The sequence below is a fragment of the Dryas octopetala genome, chromosome 4, assembly GCF_963921425.1.
Source record: "Dryas octopetala chromosome 4, drDryOcto1.1, whole genome shotgun sequence".
Taxonomy (NCBI): Eukaryota; Viridiplantae; Streptophyta; class Magnoliopsida; order Rosales; family Rosaceae; genus Dryas; species Dryas octopetala.
In genome coordinates, this window is record NC_141369.1 from 18,098,690 (window position 1) to 18,120,116 (window position 21,427).

The window sequence follows — 21,427 nt, forward strand, 5'->3', positions numbered from 1 at the left end:
TCTTTGTCTCTATCTTCTTTGATCGACCACCCTGACCCCAAGCCCAGCCCCTCCGGCGTCTCTCTCATCTCTTCGGCTTCCCTTTCCTTTCTCCGGAGTGTCTGCCTAAAAAAAACAGATTACGGTGTGGCTGCGGGTGTGGCTACCTAACTGAGAGAGTGGATTCGAGAGAGAGGAGAGTGAGGAGAGACAGTGGGTTCGGGTGTGGCTGCGGGGTGGGGAGTTGATAAGCCAGAGAGAGAAATGGAGGGAGGAGAGAGATGGGATTGGGTGTGTTGTGCGGTGGTGCAGGTGGCTGGAGTGGGATGTGTGGTGTGTTTGGTGATTTTGAGTGGAGGTGTGTATTGTTTGGATGTTGGGTGGGGTGTGTGGAGTTTGATGGGTGTGGGTGTGTAATGAGAAATTTGGTGAGAGGGTGAGATGATTAATTTGGGGTATTTTGATAATGGGAGGAGTGTGTTAAAGAGAAATTTTAAATTTTAAAAGAGAGTATGAGGTGTGTAAGAGAAAAAAGTGTGCAAAAAAAAAAAAAAAAAAAGTGTGCAAATAGTAGCTCTTTATACAAAAAAGACAAGCAAGTTGACAGTGTATATCTTGTCATCATGACCATTTCCCAAGTTTCATATGCATATAGCAATGAAGGACCAAATCCTATTGGTCGAATCTATTTGTAAGGACCACGATCCTGTAAACTAATTATCTGAAACTCATTTTAGAGTAGAGTATTTGCTAAACCAAAAGCTCAAATTTTTTGGAAACTATCAAAAGGAAAATCGTTAATTTGACCCTTAGTAAATTAGAACTGGTCAAGGCGAGTCTATAAGAATTTTTGATGTATTTTTTTGAGTTCAAAATTATTTTTAATTAATTTTTAAAATTTGTAAAAATAAAAAATTAATAAAATAATACACGAAAATTAATTTTAAAAAATAATGTGATACAAAATAACCTTAAAAAGTATAATGAGACTTAAAATTAATTTCAAGGCAAACTAATAAATAAGCCTTAGTCAATTGAAAAGTCACATTTTACATGTAAATCTCAGGCTTCGAAAAAGAAGTCAATCAATCAATTCAACGCCACCCCAGAAAAGGAGGAAGAAGAAAAAGGTTTTATAGTAGGACACTATGTTTGTGAGCCACATTGATCAGCCGTGACGTGAGGAATTATATAGAACTAGTCTATTAGCACGCACTCCGTATGTGTCACTTTGTTTATTTTATTTTGTTTTTATTGCTATTTCTATTACTTTTTTTATGTTTTAAGATAGTGGGGTGTGTTTTTTATTTTTTAAATTTTTTTAATCATTGTATTTTATAATTATACATTTATTTATTATGTTATTTTAAAATAACTATTTTGTTGAATAAAAAATATTTTAAGCAAAACTATTTTTTGTGAAGCTTGTAATATCAAATTCTTCTCTTAAAATATCCTTCATTCAACAAAGCAATTACATTAAAACAACCTACTAAATGAGGGTAAAATTATAAAATACAACTATTAGAATAAAATTTAAAAAAAAAAAAACACTCCACTACCTTATAATGTGGAGAAAGTGATAAAAAATTATAAAATAAAAAAAATATAATAAAAATGTCAATTGACACATGCATAGGGCATGCCAAGAGGCTAGTGGGTAAGAAAGTTGGGAGAGAATGAACGCTGGGAGAAGGGGGAGAGTCCATTCATTAGATTTGAAGTTAAGGACAATTAAGACCAAGGAATGAAATTTTGAAAATTTCGGCGAAATTTTCGTTTTTTGGGAGTTCTAAATTTTATAACATACCCATTAATTTTCGATAATTTTTTGGTGAAATTTCGCTTAAATTTCGGCCGAAATTTCGAAGCTGCCACACATGATTTTTTGTAAACTTTCGGCGAAATTTGGGTTCGAACCCATATTAAGACTATTCACATCAGTTTTTTATTAGTTTTCTAAAAAAAAATAAGTTAGAAGTCTTTAATAGATTTAAAAAGAGGTCATTTTTTCAAATTTTTTATTTTCATGGGCTTTTCTTTTCTCCTTGCATTGCACGGGACCCTACATGCATTTATCTTCTAATATTATCGCCATGGCCCACAACTTCTTATTCCTTTCTTCTGTATGTTTCTAGCGTTCAAACTTTTTACTATTTAATATTATAGGCTTCATTGGAATAAGGTTTATTTAAGGTTTTTTTTTTGGCCCGGAAGGTTTAGTTAAGGTTAATCATGCTTTGATAAGGTGAAATGGCTAGTGGCAAAAAAAAAGGGCAGTGAATGGGTCACCCACCCTCCAAAAATGTTTGTTCGGCAGTACAAGCTTAATATCAGAATCGTTCAATTTTTAGATCACTTACTAAATATTAATTCTATAAAATATCAACTCAATCAAAAATTATTTTGTTATATAATTGTTATCGAATAAATGAAATAAATGAACGGTTTGTCAAGAAACTACTCTTTAAATACAAACTATATATTTATCTATTTATTCGATAGCAATTATATAACTAAACAATTTTCGATTGAGTTAATTTTTTATAGAGAATCTTTAATAGATGATCTAAAAAATGAACGGTATCGATCCTAAGCTTACACTGCCAAATAAGTATTTTTGGGAGGGTGGGTGTATATGGAAGTCACCCAGGGGTGACCCAAATATTGTCCAAAAAAGGATAAAGTGAAAATATTGAGAATTTGAGATTAAAACTAGAAAGAGAAAAAATGATGAGCTAAATAAAATGTTGTAATATTAAACCTAAAGTCTTTTAATACTTTGGTTCATGTCTTTTAAAAAGTTGCAATATTAAACCTAAAGTTTAAAATGGTAGCAATATTGTCCCTTCATTACATTGACCATCAAGTCATATATATACTGCCATATATTCTATCTATATGGAAGATAGATATCTAAATAAGCTAAACTAAAAACTCATTTTGTCTTTGTCAATTCTCCATTGTGAAATGTCTGGATTCATTTTCTACTTTATCTTTCCCTTGTTTCAGCAACTAAACCAATCCTAGGTTGATAAGTGCAAGACTAAGGCTTAATTTGGGATTACTGTGAGAAAAAACAGCTGTGAAGTAAAGTCAGCTGTGAAGTAAAGCAGTTGAATGTTTGGTAAACTATATTTTCAAAAGTGTTGTGAGTACAAAAAGCAGTATGAAGGTGTTTGGTAAATTGTAATGTAAAACTGTTGTGACTATTTATAATTACTACAATGAGGGTATTATGGGTAAAATAAATTTTTTATTGTTGTTGTGATTCACTGCAGCTTTCAAAAGTACCTACAAATTTGCTTTCTATTTTTGTTGTGGGAAGTTGAGAATTGTGGGGCAAAGCACTTTTTCATTTTTTTATCAAACACCAAAACTGCTGTGGGTGATTGAGAATTGTCATCCACAGCAGCTTTTGGGTCCTCTACAATAATCCCAAACGGGGCCTAAGAGAATCATAATAAATTAATAATAATCCATGATATAGAATTTCTCCAATAAATAAAGGATTTTATTAAAAAGTTTGGAAATTATGCATGCCTTAATAAATTGGAAACCACAACTCAAATCACTGGTGAGTGACCACCCATGGATGGTAATTAAGTAAAGAAGGTCCAAATCCAATTAGTCGAATTTATTTGGAGTTCTATCTTTGTATCTACCCTACAAAACGGAGTCCGATTCTTCTAGTAACCTTGTGGTTAAGTGCTTGCACGGAACCTCAAGGTCAAGGTTTCAAATGCTGGTTGTGGACAATTATTAGGAGAAGAGGTATTAAATACCTCAGATTTGTCTTTTGAGTGCTGCTATTTGCACACTTTTTTTTTCTTTTTGCACATCATTTTTCTTTTTTTTTTTCTCCTACACACTCATCTCAAATTCAAAACCTCTCAACACACACCTAACTCATGCATTTCATTACACACCCACACACCCACACTCCATCTTTCTCTTTCTCATTCTCTCTCATTCCCTCTCTCTCTCTTTCTCTGTCAACACACACCCGCACAGCACCACCCTCCTCGCAGCACCACCCTCCCTGCATGCGCACCATTCTCCTCTCATTCTCTCCCTCTTCCCTGCTGCACCACCCTCCACGCGCCCACCACCATGCCAAGCTCGCACAGCCAAGAAGCCCCAACGCCCGACCATGCCACCAACGCAAATGAGCTCACGCCCGACAGCTCTGCCCAGCTCGCACGACAATGCCACAGTGCCAACCAAGAAGATGAGCTTCGTAGGCCGTTTAACAGTCATTCGCCGAAACCGTTGGGTTCGTTCGACAACATCCGTCGAAACCGGCAAGTTCGTTCGGCAACCATCCGTCGAAACCGGTGGGTTCGTTCAGCAGTCATCTGCCGAAGCCGTTAGTTTCGTTCGGTGGCTGTCTATCGAACCAACTGCAGCGGCAGAGAAAGGGAGGGAAGAGAGAAGGGAGAGAGAGAGAGAGAGAGAGAGAGAGAGAGAGAGAGAGAGAGAGAGAGAGAGAGAGAGAGCGATGGTGGTGCAACAAAAGAGGGAAGAAGACAGAGAAATAGAGAGATAAGAGTGGGAGGAGGGGCTGCCAGGCTGGTTGTGGTGAGGCTTGAAGGTAGTGGCTGTTTTGGCTTAGGTAAGGGGAAAAAGAAGGTGGTGGTGGTGCTATGGTGGTGGCTGTTTTGGGGGTGTTGTGGTGGTGGTGCATGCGGAGAGAGAAAAAGATGGTGGTTAGTGGTGGCTCGGGTAAGGGGAAGAAGAAAAAGGAAAAAAAAAATAGGGGAAGGGGGTCTGAACAACAGAAAAAAAAAAAAAAAAAAAAAAAAAAAGGAAAGAAGGAGGGGCTGTATGATCTTTTTTTTGTTTATTTTTTTTAAATATGGGTGTGCAAAAAGAAAAAAAAAAAAAAGGTGTGCAAATAGCACCACTCTTTCTTTTACTAGGGTTTACTTTTTTTTTATTACCAATTTACCCCTTATCGTAAAGGACTACTGTGGCTAGCCTACAAGGCTACAACTACAAGCTTCCATCGAAAATTCAAAAAGGAGTGCATCACTGCTGGTTATTAATTTCCAAGAGTAAATAATAGTACGCAAAAAGACAAAAAAAAAACACAGTAGAAAAAAGAATGGCTTGGCATCTCCCAGAGGGGATGGGACCATTTACGTATTAATTTGTCAGCTTTATTGCATGTTTTTGAGAGAAACTGCAGTAATAAAGATTCCATTTGAGAAGAAGAAGGCATTTTAATTTTTATATAGGTTTCTGGACCGACTCTCGAGGACTGCTAACCATAGACCATAGTCACGCGCATACCGATAATTCAATATGAATGAATAATAAAATTAAAATTGCCGTTTTTACTAGTTTTAAAGCGTGGAATCTGCCACCATCCAACTAACTTTCTTTTTTTTCTTTTGATTTGACAATTTAACTAATTCTAGAAATCATATTTTTCGGGATGAAATAATTACTCTATGATGAACAACAAATATTCTTGAGAATGAAAATATTTACATATTGTTTCACCCAAAAAAAAAAAAAAAATTTACGTATGGAATAATATGTAATGTACTATTCTAAAAAGATAATAACCTTTATAATGACAAGGTCAATATTATTAAGAATAAAACATGTTTAACTTACCAGGTGTACTTTTTAAAGCCATTATCTTTTATTAATATGGGCTAGAGTTGTCACCAATTTTTGGTGTGCTGAATTATCATTATATTTGAGTTTTAAAAACCCTTATTATTGTTAGGTTTGGAAAACCTAGAAAATAAATAGGAGAAGTTGCAGTGCAAAGAGGCCAGCCCTCTGCAGGCACAAGGACTAAGATGAAGATGCAGAAAGAAACACACATGAAACTAAGAGAATTATTATCTGCAAGCATCCTGGCCTTGAAAGAGTTTGGATAAAAGGAAGCCTCAATTATGATCATCAACAGCAGTCGATCTTGCAATTATCAGATCTGGGATCGATCTATCATCTATGACTTGATCCTATACCAACTTACAATCTTATCATACGAGGATGCTCAGGGAGAGATGGAAAAGATCAAGATCGATTTCGGGTAATGTTTTTTATCATCAAATTCCTTATATTAATTGGATCAAGCACTGGATAAGCGTGGATGGATTGCTTTGTTCGATCTAGTCTAGTCTTGACTCCTATAACATAATTTGGATGGATATATGGAACTCATCGATGCATATCTGATACAAGTTGAAAGGCCAAAAATTACTGTTAATATAACAGTTTTTTCAGACTTTGGCTGGGTGAGACTAAGTCGTTTTTTTTTTTTACCTAGGCTAACCCTGATCTGATTACTAAATCGTTTCAGTATTTTTGTAAGGTAGAATTTGTTTGACCAATCCTCTTCCATTACTTTTGCTAAAAATTATTAATGCTGTCTTTGGGTGATCATGTGATTTCAAATAAAAGGATTTTAAGAATTTGCAACTTAACTTGTTTACTCTCTTTTTTTTGCCACTTTAAAGTTATTTACTTGATTTAATTAATAGAATTTGCAACTTAAATTGTTTACTTAAGTTATTTAAAATGATGGAATATAGGGATGACAATTTTCCCCATTGTACCCGATTTCTGTTGGCCCCTAATCATGCTATATACTTTTTTGAGTATTTTATTTTAATGTATTCCACTTATATGCTATATTTATAATAGATAATAGATAATATAATATATATATAAATAATATCATGTATAATATATGCACAAAATTTTTCTACAACAATTGAAGAACACATAAGATCTTTTTATGATATTTTTCCAATTTTAGGTTTTTTTTTTTTTTTTTTTTGACAAGATTCAACATTTTAGGATATAAAATTCTATAATTTAGGATATAATTGTCGTTTGAGGTTAAATTATATATATATATGAACAGAATTGATCGTTCGCTTACCATACAGCGGAGAATTCCCCATTCACCTAACCACCCACTCACCACAAAGCATGAAATTGAATGATCGTGACGGTCTATTTTTAAGGTTCATCCTCAAAGATCGTCCATGTAAAAAAATCAAGCAAATTGGCAATTGTTTGGTCCTCCAAACTTTGCAGACAATTTCCGATTTAACTGATTTTTTGCAAGGATGATCTTTAAATGGTGCTCTAAAATATGAACAATTTCGATCATTGAAATTCGTTGTTGGGTGATCAGGTGAGTTGGGAATTCTCACTCTATATGGTGAGCGAGTGATTATTATATTATATTATATTTGAAATCACATAAGTTTTGACATTACTTATATAATATGTAAGTCTTCTCTCTTAGTGATTACTTGTTTCCTATTTATAAATCATCAAACTTCTTTTCTTTTTCCCTAAAAACTCATGTACAGGATAATTACATTACAAATCGTCATGTGAGCACTATAATTTTTATAGACAAAGTAATATATATATATATATATATATATAGGGTAAGGCTCTAATGTTGATGTATAGTAAATAAGTATGAATGCGGGCGCCGATATAATGTCGACACACTGTTAACACATCATGAACTGTTGACATCATAGCCGCGCCTCGCATTTATACCTATTTACTATTTATCTGCATTAAAGTCTGCCCCTATACATATAAAATATATAAATTTGCTAATAGTTTGTAAACATGTACTTTTTCCACCACAAACATAATAGTTGAATGTAAGAAAGTTATATATTGGTCCATAATATTTTTTTCGTTCTATATTGGTCTATTAACTTTGTGGTGTTTTTCATTATAATCCAAACCGTCAAATTAGTACAAACGGCTGTATAGTTTAGTTATGTGTTGTACACATGGGGTACTGTTGTGGTCCACTAATTCTTTACTTAGTTCTATATTGGTCCACAATAGCGCCCCTACGTACGTAGTACATGACTAACATAGACGACCGTTTATGTTAATTTGACAATTTAGACTATAATGGAACATGTTACAAAATTAGTAAACTAGGAAGGAACAAAAAGATCCTAGACAGAAATAAATAAGTGGACCAATGGTACAATTTCCTCGAAATCTTTGTACATATTATTATATTTTATTTAAAATTTGAGAACCGATCCCCGCGATTCTTTGATGGGAATGAAAAATCTCTTGTTAAAATGGGGAGTGGATTTTTTGTTTGCAGGAACAGGGACGTAGAATTCTCGATAAGAAATGAGATGGGAATAGGGATTTTTTGCAAGAATGGGGACGGAGATCTTCCGCGTTCCCCAATGTACTTTAACAAAAGGGTTTTGAAAATGGCAAGTGTGTCTAGAGAGAGATATTCATAAAAATGGGGTTTCTTTAGAACCTCCTTATTGTTCATGCCTTGGGCCTTTTTTTAGGATTTCCCTACTTAATTTAGCTCAATATTCTTATATGGGGCTTGAACTTCATATATGTTACTAATTGTGTCTCTTTAGCCCAAGGTGACACAACACGCTATGTCTCGTGGTGTGTTACTTGTAATTCCATTTTGAGGGAGTTTATTTTTTAATCAAATTCAAAAGGAAGGCTCTTGTCCGGTCACTTGCAATCCACTCAAGCACAAACAAGTAATTTCTGGACAACCACCCAATCAACCCGGCCAATTTTAATTATATTCTTATGGTTTTAATAAATTGGGCAGTCCTTTCTTTTATATGCTAATCCTTGTGAGAGCTAAAAATGACCAATTTGTGATAAATTTCGGCAAAATAGGTTACATGTTTGAATTGTATGCATAGCAGGGGATATAGAAGAATGTACATAAGAAGTGATCCAGTTCCCTGTATATTCATGAGTTGGTATTGTTTTTGTTGTCCTGTTGAACTGTTGGCCCTTTATATTATGCCCTTGTCTTGTAAATTGTAGTCATATGGTTTTAACATTTTCCTTGGTTTAATGCAGTGTCCAGCATTGAAATGCCTTATAACACCACTTTTGAAGTTAAACTCAGCTTATGATTTTTACCAGGTATAATAAATATTCATTCTCCCAATATGCACAACATTATTACATCAATCCATCTTCTCGTAGACTAGTAGTGCTAGTTGATTTAGGAGAGCTTCTAATTTTCGAAGTTCCATTATATATTGGCCGGTGCCATCACTAAATTGTTAAGTTGCACAAATGTTAAACGAACACAATACAATTTAAAAAAATTATACTTGTATACATATTAAACTAACACAATACATATTTTTGTATGAACATTACACTTGTATGAACTAAAGTAATTGCAACCATATACTAAAAGGGAACTTTATGAAAGAAGCTAATTTAATCTTATTTCTACTCTTTTAACCCTGCAAATAAGATGTGCACATGAGTTGTGAAAGAATAGAGGAAAGGAGTATTTGTAAACTTGTTTAAATTCATATGCATACATATGTGGAAAAGTCTAATGTTGTATTGAAGGTAATTTGAATGATGAAGTCAAAAAATATTGTGGGTGGAGGTAATTAGGAAATATATGATAGTGTGACCAGAAATGAAAATAGGACGGAATGAAGGGCTAGTATTCGTGTAGTCAGGTCAATTAGTTTATATCTGGATTTGGTTATTAAGTGATATTGAAAGGTGTGGATTGTGAGATATTGGGCTGGGTGTCGTTTTTGGAGTCCAAAAGAGAGTAAAAGAGAGTAAAAGAGAAGACAGGGGCGTGGTGTTCACCGTAGGAAATAAAACGTTGCCGTTTCATCCATATAAAGAAACAGTGATACCCAGGTCTCCCCTCAATCAAATTAGGTCGTCCCTCCCAAGAAACAGTGATACCCCTCGATCAAAGATGACGGCAGTTTTTCTTCCTGCCATTGAATACAAACTGAATTCTGTTGCCTATGTGGTTCACGAGATCAGTGTCAATGATTTGCTTGGGTGCGGGTGTAGGAACCCGGTACATCAGTGCGAATGGTGTTTCGAGGGTTACGAGCGTCATCGCCAAGTGGGGTATCTGTATGGAGATTTAGCTCGTCAAGTAGGTTGTGGACTATTCAACGGCCATCTTGTGTTTGCTGGAGGTGTAGATGGAGCAGGGAATCTCAGTAGGGAGGTTTATACGTTCAACATCTTCTGGCACCCAATTGACGAGCAGAACATCATACAGGGGATTATTCCAAATCTCCAGTGTGGGAAATGGAATCCTATTCTAATGGAGGTGAATGACAACCTCTATGCGCTTGGTGGGTTCCCATATCATGGGGTGCTGATAGATGGTTTTCCGGATAATGAAATGGTTCGGGCGTTTGAACAATACGACCACCAAACTGGACAATGGCATGTCCTCCCTCACCCTCCAATCCTCCATCCTGATCTATTTTCATTGCCCATTACATATGGGTCTCATGGTCGAAGCATCTATGTAGCCACCCCATTGTCTGAGCATATGTCCTTGTTCAGCACTGCTACCTCTCTTTGGTTTCCACACCATGATCCATTTCGCTACTCTGGCCCGGCTTGGGATGGAAACCTTTACATCCCTCACCGACCAACCATGAGTATTCGGACAGCTCCCTACCGCGTGATACGCTTTTGTTATGATTGTCCGGTCTTAGAAGCCTTTTTCCACCAATTTGGTGATCAGCTTAACACTGCTGTGATAAATCTTGCAGATTTTACTCCTCCTGCCTTTCTCGAACCCAACCTGCCGTTCGGTTTCGCTAGATTATCACAAAACATAGGTTGTCTGGTAATTGGTCATTTTTTTGCTGGATTTGAGATCATGGAGGTTGCCGTAATAAAGTTTTCATGGGAGGATTGGGAATTCAGATATATAGGAACTCGTATATTTGACTACTCAACCAGAACCAACCCCAAAAACCCTACCCTAAGGGTTGATCTGCTTGGCGCCTATTCTGAGTGAGTTTTTTTTTTTTTTACAAGTTGACATATGTGCATCATTTGTATTTGATTATCATCTGCATCAAGCAACTAATTCTCTTTTCTTTTTGGCAGTCATCCCAATTAACAAATGAGGGATGAAGTAGTAGATGGTAAGCATGCCAGTTCCTTTTCGAATTTGATACATTGTTAGATTATCAACTTATCAACTAAATGTACGCTTTCTTCTTTCATTATAGTTTGATGCTTATGATTAGAGTTTATGAAGTAGTAGATGATAAGGCTAAGGATGTTAGGTAATCATGCAAAATTAACTACATTGAGTGCGATCTGGTTTCTTGTTATTTTTAGTCATTTCCTGATAATATCAAGGTTTAAATGATGTTTGATTGAGTATGGTTATCAGTGGAAGATAAAATTATAGGAAAAGCAAGAAGAGAATATGAAATTTAGTAGGGCTTTTGACAATTCACCCCTTTTCACTACTACCCTCCTTACGATCAACTGGCTGAAAAGATCTCTAAACATTGTTTTGAATGTCATTCTAGACTTGAAGTCCAAATTGAATTCGGTACTGACTTACAACATGCAACACTGAAATGTGGATTATTTTCCTGCTGTACAAATAGCTAGTAGTATGTAGTTTTCTGAACATAATCAGAAACTCATCTACAAATCGCATTTTCTAGTTTTCTTTCTAAGCATGCCCTTTTTATTCCAATAAATATGGTAAAGCCAAAGTTGGTCAATAGAGAATAAATGAGATCTGGTATATTTATATGAATAAGAAAGAAAAGTGTTTGAAAATATGACACATAAACATATATATGGATGCATGTATTTTTTATTTTATATTGTGCATATAATGCAATTTTGTTGTCTTAGCTAGGGTCTGCCCTTAGTTTAACACAGATAACCAATCTGATTATGAATGAGATCTGAAAATGAATTGTTATAGAGTAGCTACAAGCCTACAAACTTGTTTGAATTCATATCCTATTGTATATATACAATATATATATATGTATGTATGTAGATATGCAGACATGCATAGATTTATGTCTGTATGTACTGCTGGTTGGCAGGCTGAGCTGGGTCTGCCCTTTCACATGGATAACCTACCTTAGAAACTTGTATCGGATGTACCTTCCATTTGTTATGTGCTGTACCTAGAGTGCACTTGTAATCTACTTGCATGCCATGTTTTGATTGATGATTCATAATTTTAATCTGGCTGTTTTACTAGACCATAATTTTTTTCTTCCTTTCTTCCTTTTACCTTCTTTCTTCTTCTTCCTCTCTTTTTGTTTTTGATTGGTCGTTATGGAGCATCTGATCAAATTTTGTTATTTATTTTTTGAACTTTTGGATGATGTGGAAATAGCAAGTAGGATCCTAATGTCAATGTAGACCTGCAGCTGCCAATTAGATTGGCCAATTGTACTGATTTACGACATGCTATTTAGGGTTTTGAAAGTGATCCATCCTGTTTGCACCGATCAACTAGCTGAATAGGAAACTCTAAACCGTGGTTTATATGTATTTATATATTTATGCCGTGCATTTGTAATGCAGTTTTGTAGTCTTAGGCAGGGCCTGCCCTTTTAGTTTAATCCGGATAGCCAAATTGATTATAAATGAGATCTGCACATGGGTAGTGAAAGAATAGAGGAAAGGAGTATCTGTAAACTTGTTTAAATTCATATGCATTGCATTTATAATATGCATACATATGTGGACAAGACTAATGCTCTATTTTAAGGTAATTTGAATGATGAAGTCAAAAAGTATTGTGGGTGGAGGTAATTAGGAAATATATGATAGTGTGACCAGAAATGAAAATAGGATGGAATGAAGGGCTAGTATACGTGTAGCCAACTCAATTAGTTGGGACAAGTTTCTATTGATGTCATGAAGTTCATTTGTTTATATATGGATTTGGTAAATAAATTTTTTTGGTTGATTAGTGGTGTGCAGTCATATATGATTGCATAAGTTTTTCATTACCAATTGACTTAGCTGATACTCTTCTTTCAAATTCATTTATGAATCACTGTAATAATAATTCTAAAGAACCAGATTTGTTTGAGTTGTCCCTATAGGTTCAAGTTCCTCTACATCATTTAGTAGAGAGTCCAAAATTTAGGTCCAGTTTGGTTTTGGAAACGAAGCTGACCTGAAATTCCAGAATTTATGAGAATGAAAAATTTGTAGATAGCGTTTGGCACTTGGTAGAATGTATTGCAGCAGTTAACACCAGGGTATGCACATTTATTCAAGTTGGTGTATGGTCTAAAAGAGGCCTTAAAACATCCTGATGCTAGTTAAGTGGGCATGTCCTCCCTCACCCTCCAATCCTCCAGCCTGATCTATTTTCATTGCCCATTACATATGGGTCTTATGGTCCATGCATCTACATAGCCACCCAATTGTCTGAGCATATGTCCTTGTTCAACATTGATACCTCACTTTGGTTTCCACATGCTGATCCATTTCCCTACTCTGGCCCGGCTTGGGATGGAGGTTTTTGGTTTTTCTTTTGTGTATTGATTTTTGTTGTAATTTTCTGATTTCGGTTTTTTGAGACAATGAATTAGTGGGGCTTTCGTTTTCTTTTTCATTTGGTTATGTTTTGGTTACTGGGTATAGAAAATTGTCCATTGCCTTATTTTAATTTGGTTGTTGGGTATATATAATTATCCATTACCTTCTGTTAAACCTTTTTTTTTTGTGTCTCAAATGATGTTTAAATGATTCTGTTTCAGGCTGCTGAAGGAGCCATATTACTGGTGATTTGAATATCGTCTCAAATGATGTTTAAATGATTCTGTTTCAGGCTGCTGAAGGAGCCATATTACTGGTGATTTGAATATCAGTAAATTTAAAGGTGAGATATACAAATCTGCTTGTGTCAATTTTATGGGTTTTATTATTATTTCTTGTTTAACTCCTTTATGCTTTTAGTATAAATTTTTTGATGGATACATACTGGCATTTGTTTGAAAATTGAAAGATGTTATTAATTAGCTCATGTCAATGTGTTTTCCCTTAAAAATTTAAGTATATGAATGTCACACATGTACACAGAGGCAATTGGGTTAGGTAGTTAATTTGGTGCAATCTCAAATAGGTGATGAAGTCTCCAACATCTGGGGAGGCAATTTTTATTGTTAGGCATTCCCTTGCATGGTCGAGTACTTATAGTTTTACTATATTTTCTAAGGTATTGTTAATCAACCCAAGGATCAAATAAAATAAAAATGCAAGTGTCCTGATTAGTTGCGAAAGCTTTTCAAGCATAGAATTAAAACAAGTATCATGCATTGCGTGTTTTGTGATCATAAACATATATGTATTCTCAAGTGTAGGAGAGGGTGTGTCATTGAAACCTTTTGAGGTGGCGTTTTAGCTTTGTGATGCCAGCAGCCAGCCTCTTGTAAGATAAGATAAGAGAAGAAAATGAAAGGGAAAAAGCATTTGTGTGACCAAATTTGTCACATCAGCCAAATCACATGCACCAGTAGTTAGCTAGTACTGATTTGACATAATGTTTAGGAATTCTGAAGTTGAAGTGCTCCATGATGATTACTTGGTGTGCTTGAGAATGAATTAGATGTGGTGCTCTGGTCAATGGTTTTCAGTAGTAGTGTATTAAGTAGTATATTCACTTGGTTAGATCGAAGGCCATGACTGTTGCAGCCATTGCCTGTCATATTAAGTGCATCTGCATTTGTCTTGTGTCATCTAACCATAACCCTTTTTACTTGAATTCAGTGTTCAGATACATATATATATATATATATATATTCATAATCAAAGTCAACTCAGTAAACTAAAGAAAAACAGTTGTTTATGTGTAAGTACAGATGTATCAACAGAAACATGCGGTTCAAAGAGTGTTAATATCTTGTAGATCTTATAGACCTAAGTATTTGACTACTGCTATCTGATAAATGATAATGTGATATGATGCTAGCTAAGCTTAATTGAGTGAGCCATTTGGTGCTCGGTCAATGATTTGAATTGTGTTTGAGCCATTTGTTAATAAGACTGCTTAATTGAACTATTTGTTAACATGACTGCTAGCAGCTGAGGATACTGCATGGTTGTAATTTCCTTTTGGGAAGTGCTAGGGTGTCTCGAGAATTTGTGCCTCAATGACATGGATTACCATGTAAATTTAAATACTTGCCACATAAGATATTGGATAACCTATTTTACCCTGTTTCAATTTTCTTTATCTTAACACCAAATAAACAAAAAAAATCTTCATCTTCCTCACTTATCAGTCCAAACACTATATGTTATCCTTTATCTTCTCAATTTTTCCTTTATTTCTACAGCTCATCATTAAATTGGCACCTCATCAGCAGTCCAACACCGGCGAATAAATAAATGAAGTCGAGGATTGTGAAAGACATTTTTAGATGCTGAAGAAAGCTGGCGCAGAGAGGGATAATCTGACAATTCTATTTCCTTTATTTCTACGACCACACAGCCTAAATATTCTGACAATTCTATTTTGCTTGATACAGTTGTTGGTACATTATATATATGGTAGCTAACAGTTTGTGGAATTTTATTGTGAAGGTTGATATGTTTTTCTGGTACGGTAAATTCAGGGTAATAATAATTTTTTTTTTTGGGTACACATTTGTGCAAGAATTTTACTGCTTGTCTGATGCAAAGTACATCACGAGATAGATCAAACACGGAGATGATTGATTGTATTACAGTATTACTACACGTTGCTAAATGAGATCCACTTGAACTAGGGTTTCAACTAGGGGTGTGCAAAGACTGGCCGGATCAAACCGCCAAACACCGGTTTGGCTTGGTTTGGTTAATGAAAAATCAAGAAGTCAAACTAAACTGAACCAAATTGTTCTTACCGGTACGGTTGCGGTTTGAAATTTCTACGAACTGGTAAAATCAAATCCGACCATTTATATTTTAAAATTTTTTTATGTAGCATAGTGCGATTATACTTTCATAGTTGTTTGTTTGTTTGATACATATTCATATATTGATATTATTGCATGTTTTATTGTTTTATTAGTATAGATTGTGCATTTGAATGTTTTAGTGAAGTTATTTTAAATTTAATAATTAATTATTTGATTTGTGCTAGTTGAATTCAAATTTTTTTTTTTTCCCACACAAACTGTTTTGAGTGGTTTGGTTTACAAACTATTTTTGTGTTAAACTGGACTGATCCAAACTTTTAAATTTTATTGGTTTGATTTTCGGTTTGATGTCCAAACGGGACTAAACTGGACCTTGCCCACCCTTAGTTTCAACTTGAGAGATAATAAGCCCTTCTTCTTCTTTCTCGTCTTCACCCAATTCTCCAACCCTAAAAAAATTAATGCTATCGCTAAACATACAAATTGACGTTATTCCCAAAAATTTAGGAGGTCAATTTAGGTATTAGTCAATATTTCAAAAACAAAAAAGGAGGTCAGTTTAGGTATTGCATAAATATGTTTTAAATTCCAAATATCATTGCTAATGTGTCAAAAATTCTGGACCTTAATCTTAAAAATAGATTTTAGTCAAAATTCAAACATATATATGGTTTAAGTCCGAAGTGATGTCTAATCTTGAACCTAAGCCCAAGGAGTAAAATTTCGAATTTGAGGAAATTTTTGTGAAAATTTCGATGAAACTTTTGATTTCGACAAAAGTAGATAAAAACGACAGAAATTGCTATCAAAATACGAAAATTTTGAATGAAATTTGACCATATGTTTATTTAACATATTATCTACTACATTGATAAAAAATATTGAAGAAACTAAATTATATAATAGGTTTCATGTGATATAATGTGAATATAATGCGCGCTGGAGACAAGTAATGTTAAAAAAATAGGTCACTAATTAATAATTATATAAATAACACCTCAAATTTATTTATATTACAATATTAAATCATGAATTAAATAAGTATTCAATAAGATAAATATAATGCGTGTTGGAGGCAAATATTGTTAAATAAAAATGGTTCACTAATTAACAATTACATAAAAATGACCTCTTTTTAAGGGATATTTAATCATTTTGAATTCAATTGTTCTTAAAAGTTAAAACATATGTGGATAAATAAGAAAATGACATATATTGTTATTTTTCTAAACTCCTTAACTCAATAACCAAACACAATCCAAATAGATTGTGAGATCCCGGAAAGTTGGTTTATAATTTATTTTGGAGTAAATAGTGATTTATTGATAATTATCTTGTTAATTTGGAGATATTATAATTTTTCTGAGGAATTTTGGAAGGCAATAAATGAATTAGAAGTCGTAAAAAAAAAAAAATTATCGAGACGAGCTCACGGGATTTCACATAATTTTTTTTGAATCTCGAAGTTAATTTTTGTGAGTTATTTAGATTTTAAGTGATTTCGACGGGCCATTTAGGAACAATAAAAATTAGGAAAGGCCCAGTTTTGATTTAAGTCTTGTTGGAAAGGTCTCGGGTCAACGAGCACGTAAATACAAACGGAACGTGTTTTGGAATTACGGTTTGAGAATTACGTACAAATGATGGTTAAGGGATATTTTAGTCTTTTTACCAATTAGGGTTTAGTATAAAAGAAGGGTACCCAACCAAATAATAATTGAGAAAGATAAGAAAAAGTGGAACGAATGGTTCATATTAAAAGAATTGTTTTGCACGGTCAATAATTGTTTCCTTTTGCATTAGTCCACAAACAAGTCCATCAGTCATCATCAATAGCATGATACACAGTAGCAAAGAACAGATGCTCTCAAGTTCACACATCAAAAACAAAAGCATCCTTCTTCTTCCTCTGTTCAATAGTAACTTTTCTCTCAACCGCACTCAATTTCATTTGCAAAGTAACAAAAAATCATGGCTTTGGAGGTTGTGGATGGAGCTTTGCTCTCTACTTCCTTTCAGGAGCTTCTCTCTCTCTCTCTCTCTCTCTCTCTCTCTCTCTCTCTCCTCTTCCAGCCACCATACACCAAACATCTCTCTGTCTCCCTGACCTCATCTCTTTCTCTCTCTCCCCAACCTCATCTCTCTCTCTTTCTTTTTCTTTTCCCGGCGATTTCGTTGCCTCATCTCGCCCCCGCCGCCGAAACCCACTGAAACCCAGAAATCCCACCCCAAGCCAATATTTTCACCGAAATTTTTGAAATTTTGACGAAAATATTTTGGTATCGTGATAAAATCTCCTCCTCCCCAAAAAACGAAATTTTCCTCATTGCCTAAGCCTAATTATTTTTAAGGAAATGATAGGTGCCTTCTTTTTTTGCCTTATCCTTGTGCCTTCTTTCTTCTCTTGTTTATTCTACTGTTCACGATCGGAATCGTTCATTTTTTATATCACTCTCTAAATATCTTCTTTATAAAAAATTAATCAAATCGAAAATCATTTAGTCATCTACTGTTATCAAATAATTGATAGTGAATATAACTGTTTTCAAAACCGTCTATTTATTTGATAAGAGTTAGATAACTAAAACGATTTCTGATTCATTCAAATTTTTACAAAGATGATCTTTTAAGAGTGATCTAGAAAATGAACAGTTTAGATCGTGAGACTATACTGCGCAATGAACAAGAGTAGAGAGAATGCACAAAGAGAAGGCTCAAAGGAGAAGGCACATAGCATTCCTCTTATTCCTAAATACTACTATACTGCACGGTGGGGTCTAGAATTGGAGTGGCTGGGTTTGGATGGGTTGTCCTTTATGGTTATTTAGGTTAAGGTTAAAATTGTACTTTAATAAATGAGAGAGCAGGGTTGTGTAATGAGAGGAAAAATGATGTGCATATAGTAGCCCTCTTGATTTAAAACCTCCTATATTTTTTCTACAAATTTGCCTCAAATGTTTTGAAGAAAGAAAGCAAAACCCAACCATTTCCACCACCGTCCTTCCCTCGCCCACCCACCTCTCTATCGCCACCGTCCCTCATCACCGGTGGTGCCCCTTCCCCCTCCCCTCCAATCTACAAGTCAGGGACAAAGAAAGAGAAAGAGAAGGAAGGAGAGAGAGAAAGAACATGTTTTTCTACCATGTTCCTTATACTAGGAGAATTTTTTCAATGTAACAAATAAACCGTTACATGATATATCTAATCCAACGTGTAAGGTTATTATTGGACGAAATGTTTATCTTTGTAGGATATAATATTAATAACATTCACCCATATTATGACACATATATTGGTTATATATGTGGTGGTGTATCGGTTACACTGAAAAATCTTTCATACTAGCATTTGATCTAATCCTATTTAGTTGGTTCAATACCAAGCTATTAATACCATGAGCTGTCATTTTCACTGTAACATTCTATTTCGTATTCATTTCTATCAAAGTAACAAATCGATATCCTATTCCATTTCTCAAGCTCTCGGCTAGGTAAGGAAAATGGTACGTACAAGTTTTCTCTAGCTATTTTTGTATTTTTTGATAATGGAAAATAACAAATAGCTGGATAGTTTAGGCTAATTGAGGAGTCTATGACCTCAAATAAGGCTGATTGAGGAGCCTTTGACCTCCAAAACGTATAACACGTTAATTGTGAATTTTCTTGACACCTTGTTTATTGAGTTTGACACCCTTAAATAGGTGGAGAATACAAACCAAATAGAGAAAAAGAGGGAACAGATTTATCTGCCCACGACAACTTACATGGAGCAAAAATAGGAGTCATAAGTCAAATAACAACTGACTCACGTTAACTCCCACTAACTTGACTCCTTATCTTAACAAGTCTCATTATCCTAACAAACTAACATCAAGACTTATTCAAATATCAGAAAATTAATAAAATAGATTGCAATGAAAATTGTAATCGTAATAACTCTTCCTCCCTTAGAAAACAACATTGTCCTCAAGGCTACTTCTTCAACACATGTCTGGTTTCATAACCACGTCACCATCTTCTTCCTCCCAACAAGGTGATATTATGAACAACTTTTTACACCGATGTCCCGGCTTGTATCATCACAATTAAAACATAGGCCCTTATTTCTCCGCTCTTGCATTTCTACACTTGTTAATTATTTCACGCGGATAGGTGATGGTGGTGCCAACTTGTTGGGTGATGTGTTTTCCTTTGATTGAGATAAAGTTCTAGCTTCGTAGAGGCGTGCCAACCCAATGGTCGTAGACAATGTTGCAGGTCTTCCAGCTTGCACATCAACACGAACAGAATCTACCAACCCACTAATAAAACAACTTACTTGTCGAGCTTGTGGGAGTTGTCCTGCTTTGGTCAAGAGTCGTTCAAACTGTGTTTGGTAATCCTGCACGGTTCCAGTTTGCTGCAACTTTGTGAGTTCTCCAAAGAAATCACAATACTGATTTAGACCGAAACGAGAAAAAAGGTTGTCTCGAAACTCTTCCAAAGTGATGAGAGTCAGCTCTTGCTTCAGGAGTTAATACCACAATTGTGCATCTCCTTCAAGATGAAAAGAGGCCAATGAAACTCGGTCGCCTTCTGGGGTGTCGTGAAATTGAAAGAATTGCTCTGCTCGGCAAAGCCAACTAGTTGGGTCTTCTCCTCCATTAAAGTGAGGAAAATTGATCTTCACCAATCTAGGAGCGATAGAACCCCTGGAGCCAGCAGGTTGTTTTCCGTTATCCTTCTTTTTGGTGGAACTCCCTCCATCTTCACGGTTGGGCAATGACTTGACCAGTACAACGAGCTCACCTAGTTGATCTTGGATTTGTTTTTGGTTGATGGTGAGGGAGTTTGCGTCTGCCTCCAACTTCTCTATGTGTTTGTCCATTGCCAGGCTCTGATACCAAGCTAGTACGTACAAGTTTCCTCTAGCTATTTTTGTATTTTTTGATAATGGAAAATAACAAATAGCTGGATAGTTTAAGCTAATGGAGGAGTCTATGACCTCAAATAAGGCTAATTGAGGAGCCTTTGACCTTCAAAGAAAAGCGTATAACACGTTAATTGTGAATTTTCTTGACACTTTGTTTATTGAGTTTGACACCCTTAAATAGGTGGAGAATACAAACCAAATAGAGAAAACAAAGGAACATATTTATCTGCCCACTACAACCTAGATGGAGAAAAAATAGGAGTCATGAGTCAAATAACAACTGTCCCACGTTAACTCCCACTAACTTGACTCCTTATTTTAACAGGTCTCATTATCCTAACAAACTAACATCAAGACTTATTTAAATATCAAAAAATTAATAAAATAGATTGTAATGAAAATTGCAACCGTAACAGAAAATCACAATTCTTCATCTTGTTTAATTTTTTGTTATCCCCAGTGACTTATATGTTAATTCTAATTTTTGTTTCTAATTTGTATTTGCACGGGTTTCCATTTTTGATAAATCATCTAAGTACGTTTTCACAAAGTCGGTTACCCTGTTCTTGGGTAAGCTATTTGAACTTGTTCATACCTAACTTATTTCTCCTTCCATGTATTTAGATCTCTAAGATTATTTAAGGGTGCTTTAATTTCCTGGCTAAATGACTAAAAGTATTAAGTCCAAGACCAACTAGTCTAAACTTGTTGGGTCAGAAAACATAGTGACGATGCGATGATTTGATTGGCCTAAAACCACATCGCATACGGTGCCTGAACTATAGCTGATGTTCAGGGTGGCTTTGAAGCCGAGAGCATGAGTTGATGAG

The 21,427-nt window shown here is 34.9% G+C and overlaps 1 protein-coding gene across 3 annotated transcripts; it reads left to right on the forward strand.

The window, feature by feature from the left end:
- The first annotated feature begins 5,725 nt into the window (after positions 1–5,725).
- LOC147287598 (uncharacterized) lies at positions 5,726–15,422 on the forward strand. 3 transcript variants are annotated; one of them, XM_086242769.1, is made up of 6 exons: positions 5,726–6,031; positions 8,848–8,913; positions 9,829–10,797; positions 10,894–10,931; positions 13,545–13,666; positions 15,123–15,422. In XM_086242769.1, exons 2-4 carry the CDS (start codon positions 8,900–8,902, stop codon positions 10,904–10,906), a joined length of 996 nt encoding a protein of 331 aa, XP_086098895.1. In that variant the 5' UTR covers positions 5,726–6,031; positions 8,848–8,899; the 3' UTR covers positions 10,907–10,931; positions 13,545–13,666; positions 15,123–15,422. The 3 variants fall into 3 exon arrangements, with proteins under 3 accessions (XP_086098895.1, XP_086098893.1, XP_086098894.1); XM_086242767.1 differs by having other exon boundaries at positions 8,848–10,797; XM_086242768.1 differs by having other exon boundaries at positions 8,848–10,797; positions 13,616–13,666.
- The last annotated feature ends 6,005 nt before the right edge of the window (positions 15,423–21,427 follow it).

What these genes read in the sequence shown, in the direction of transcription:
- LOC147287598 (XM_086242767.1), top strand. Translation starts at nt 9,728, where the DNA reads ATGACGGCAGTTTTTCTTCCTGCCATTGAATACAAACTGAATTCTGTT.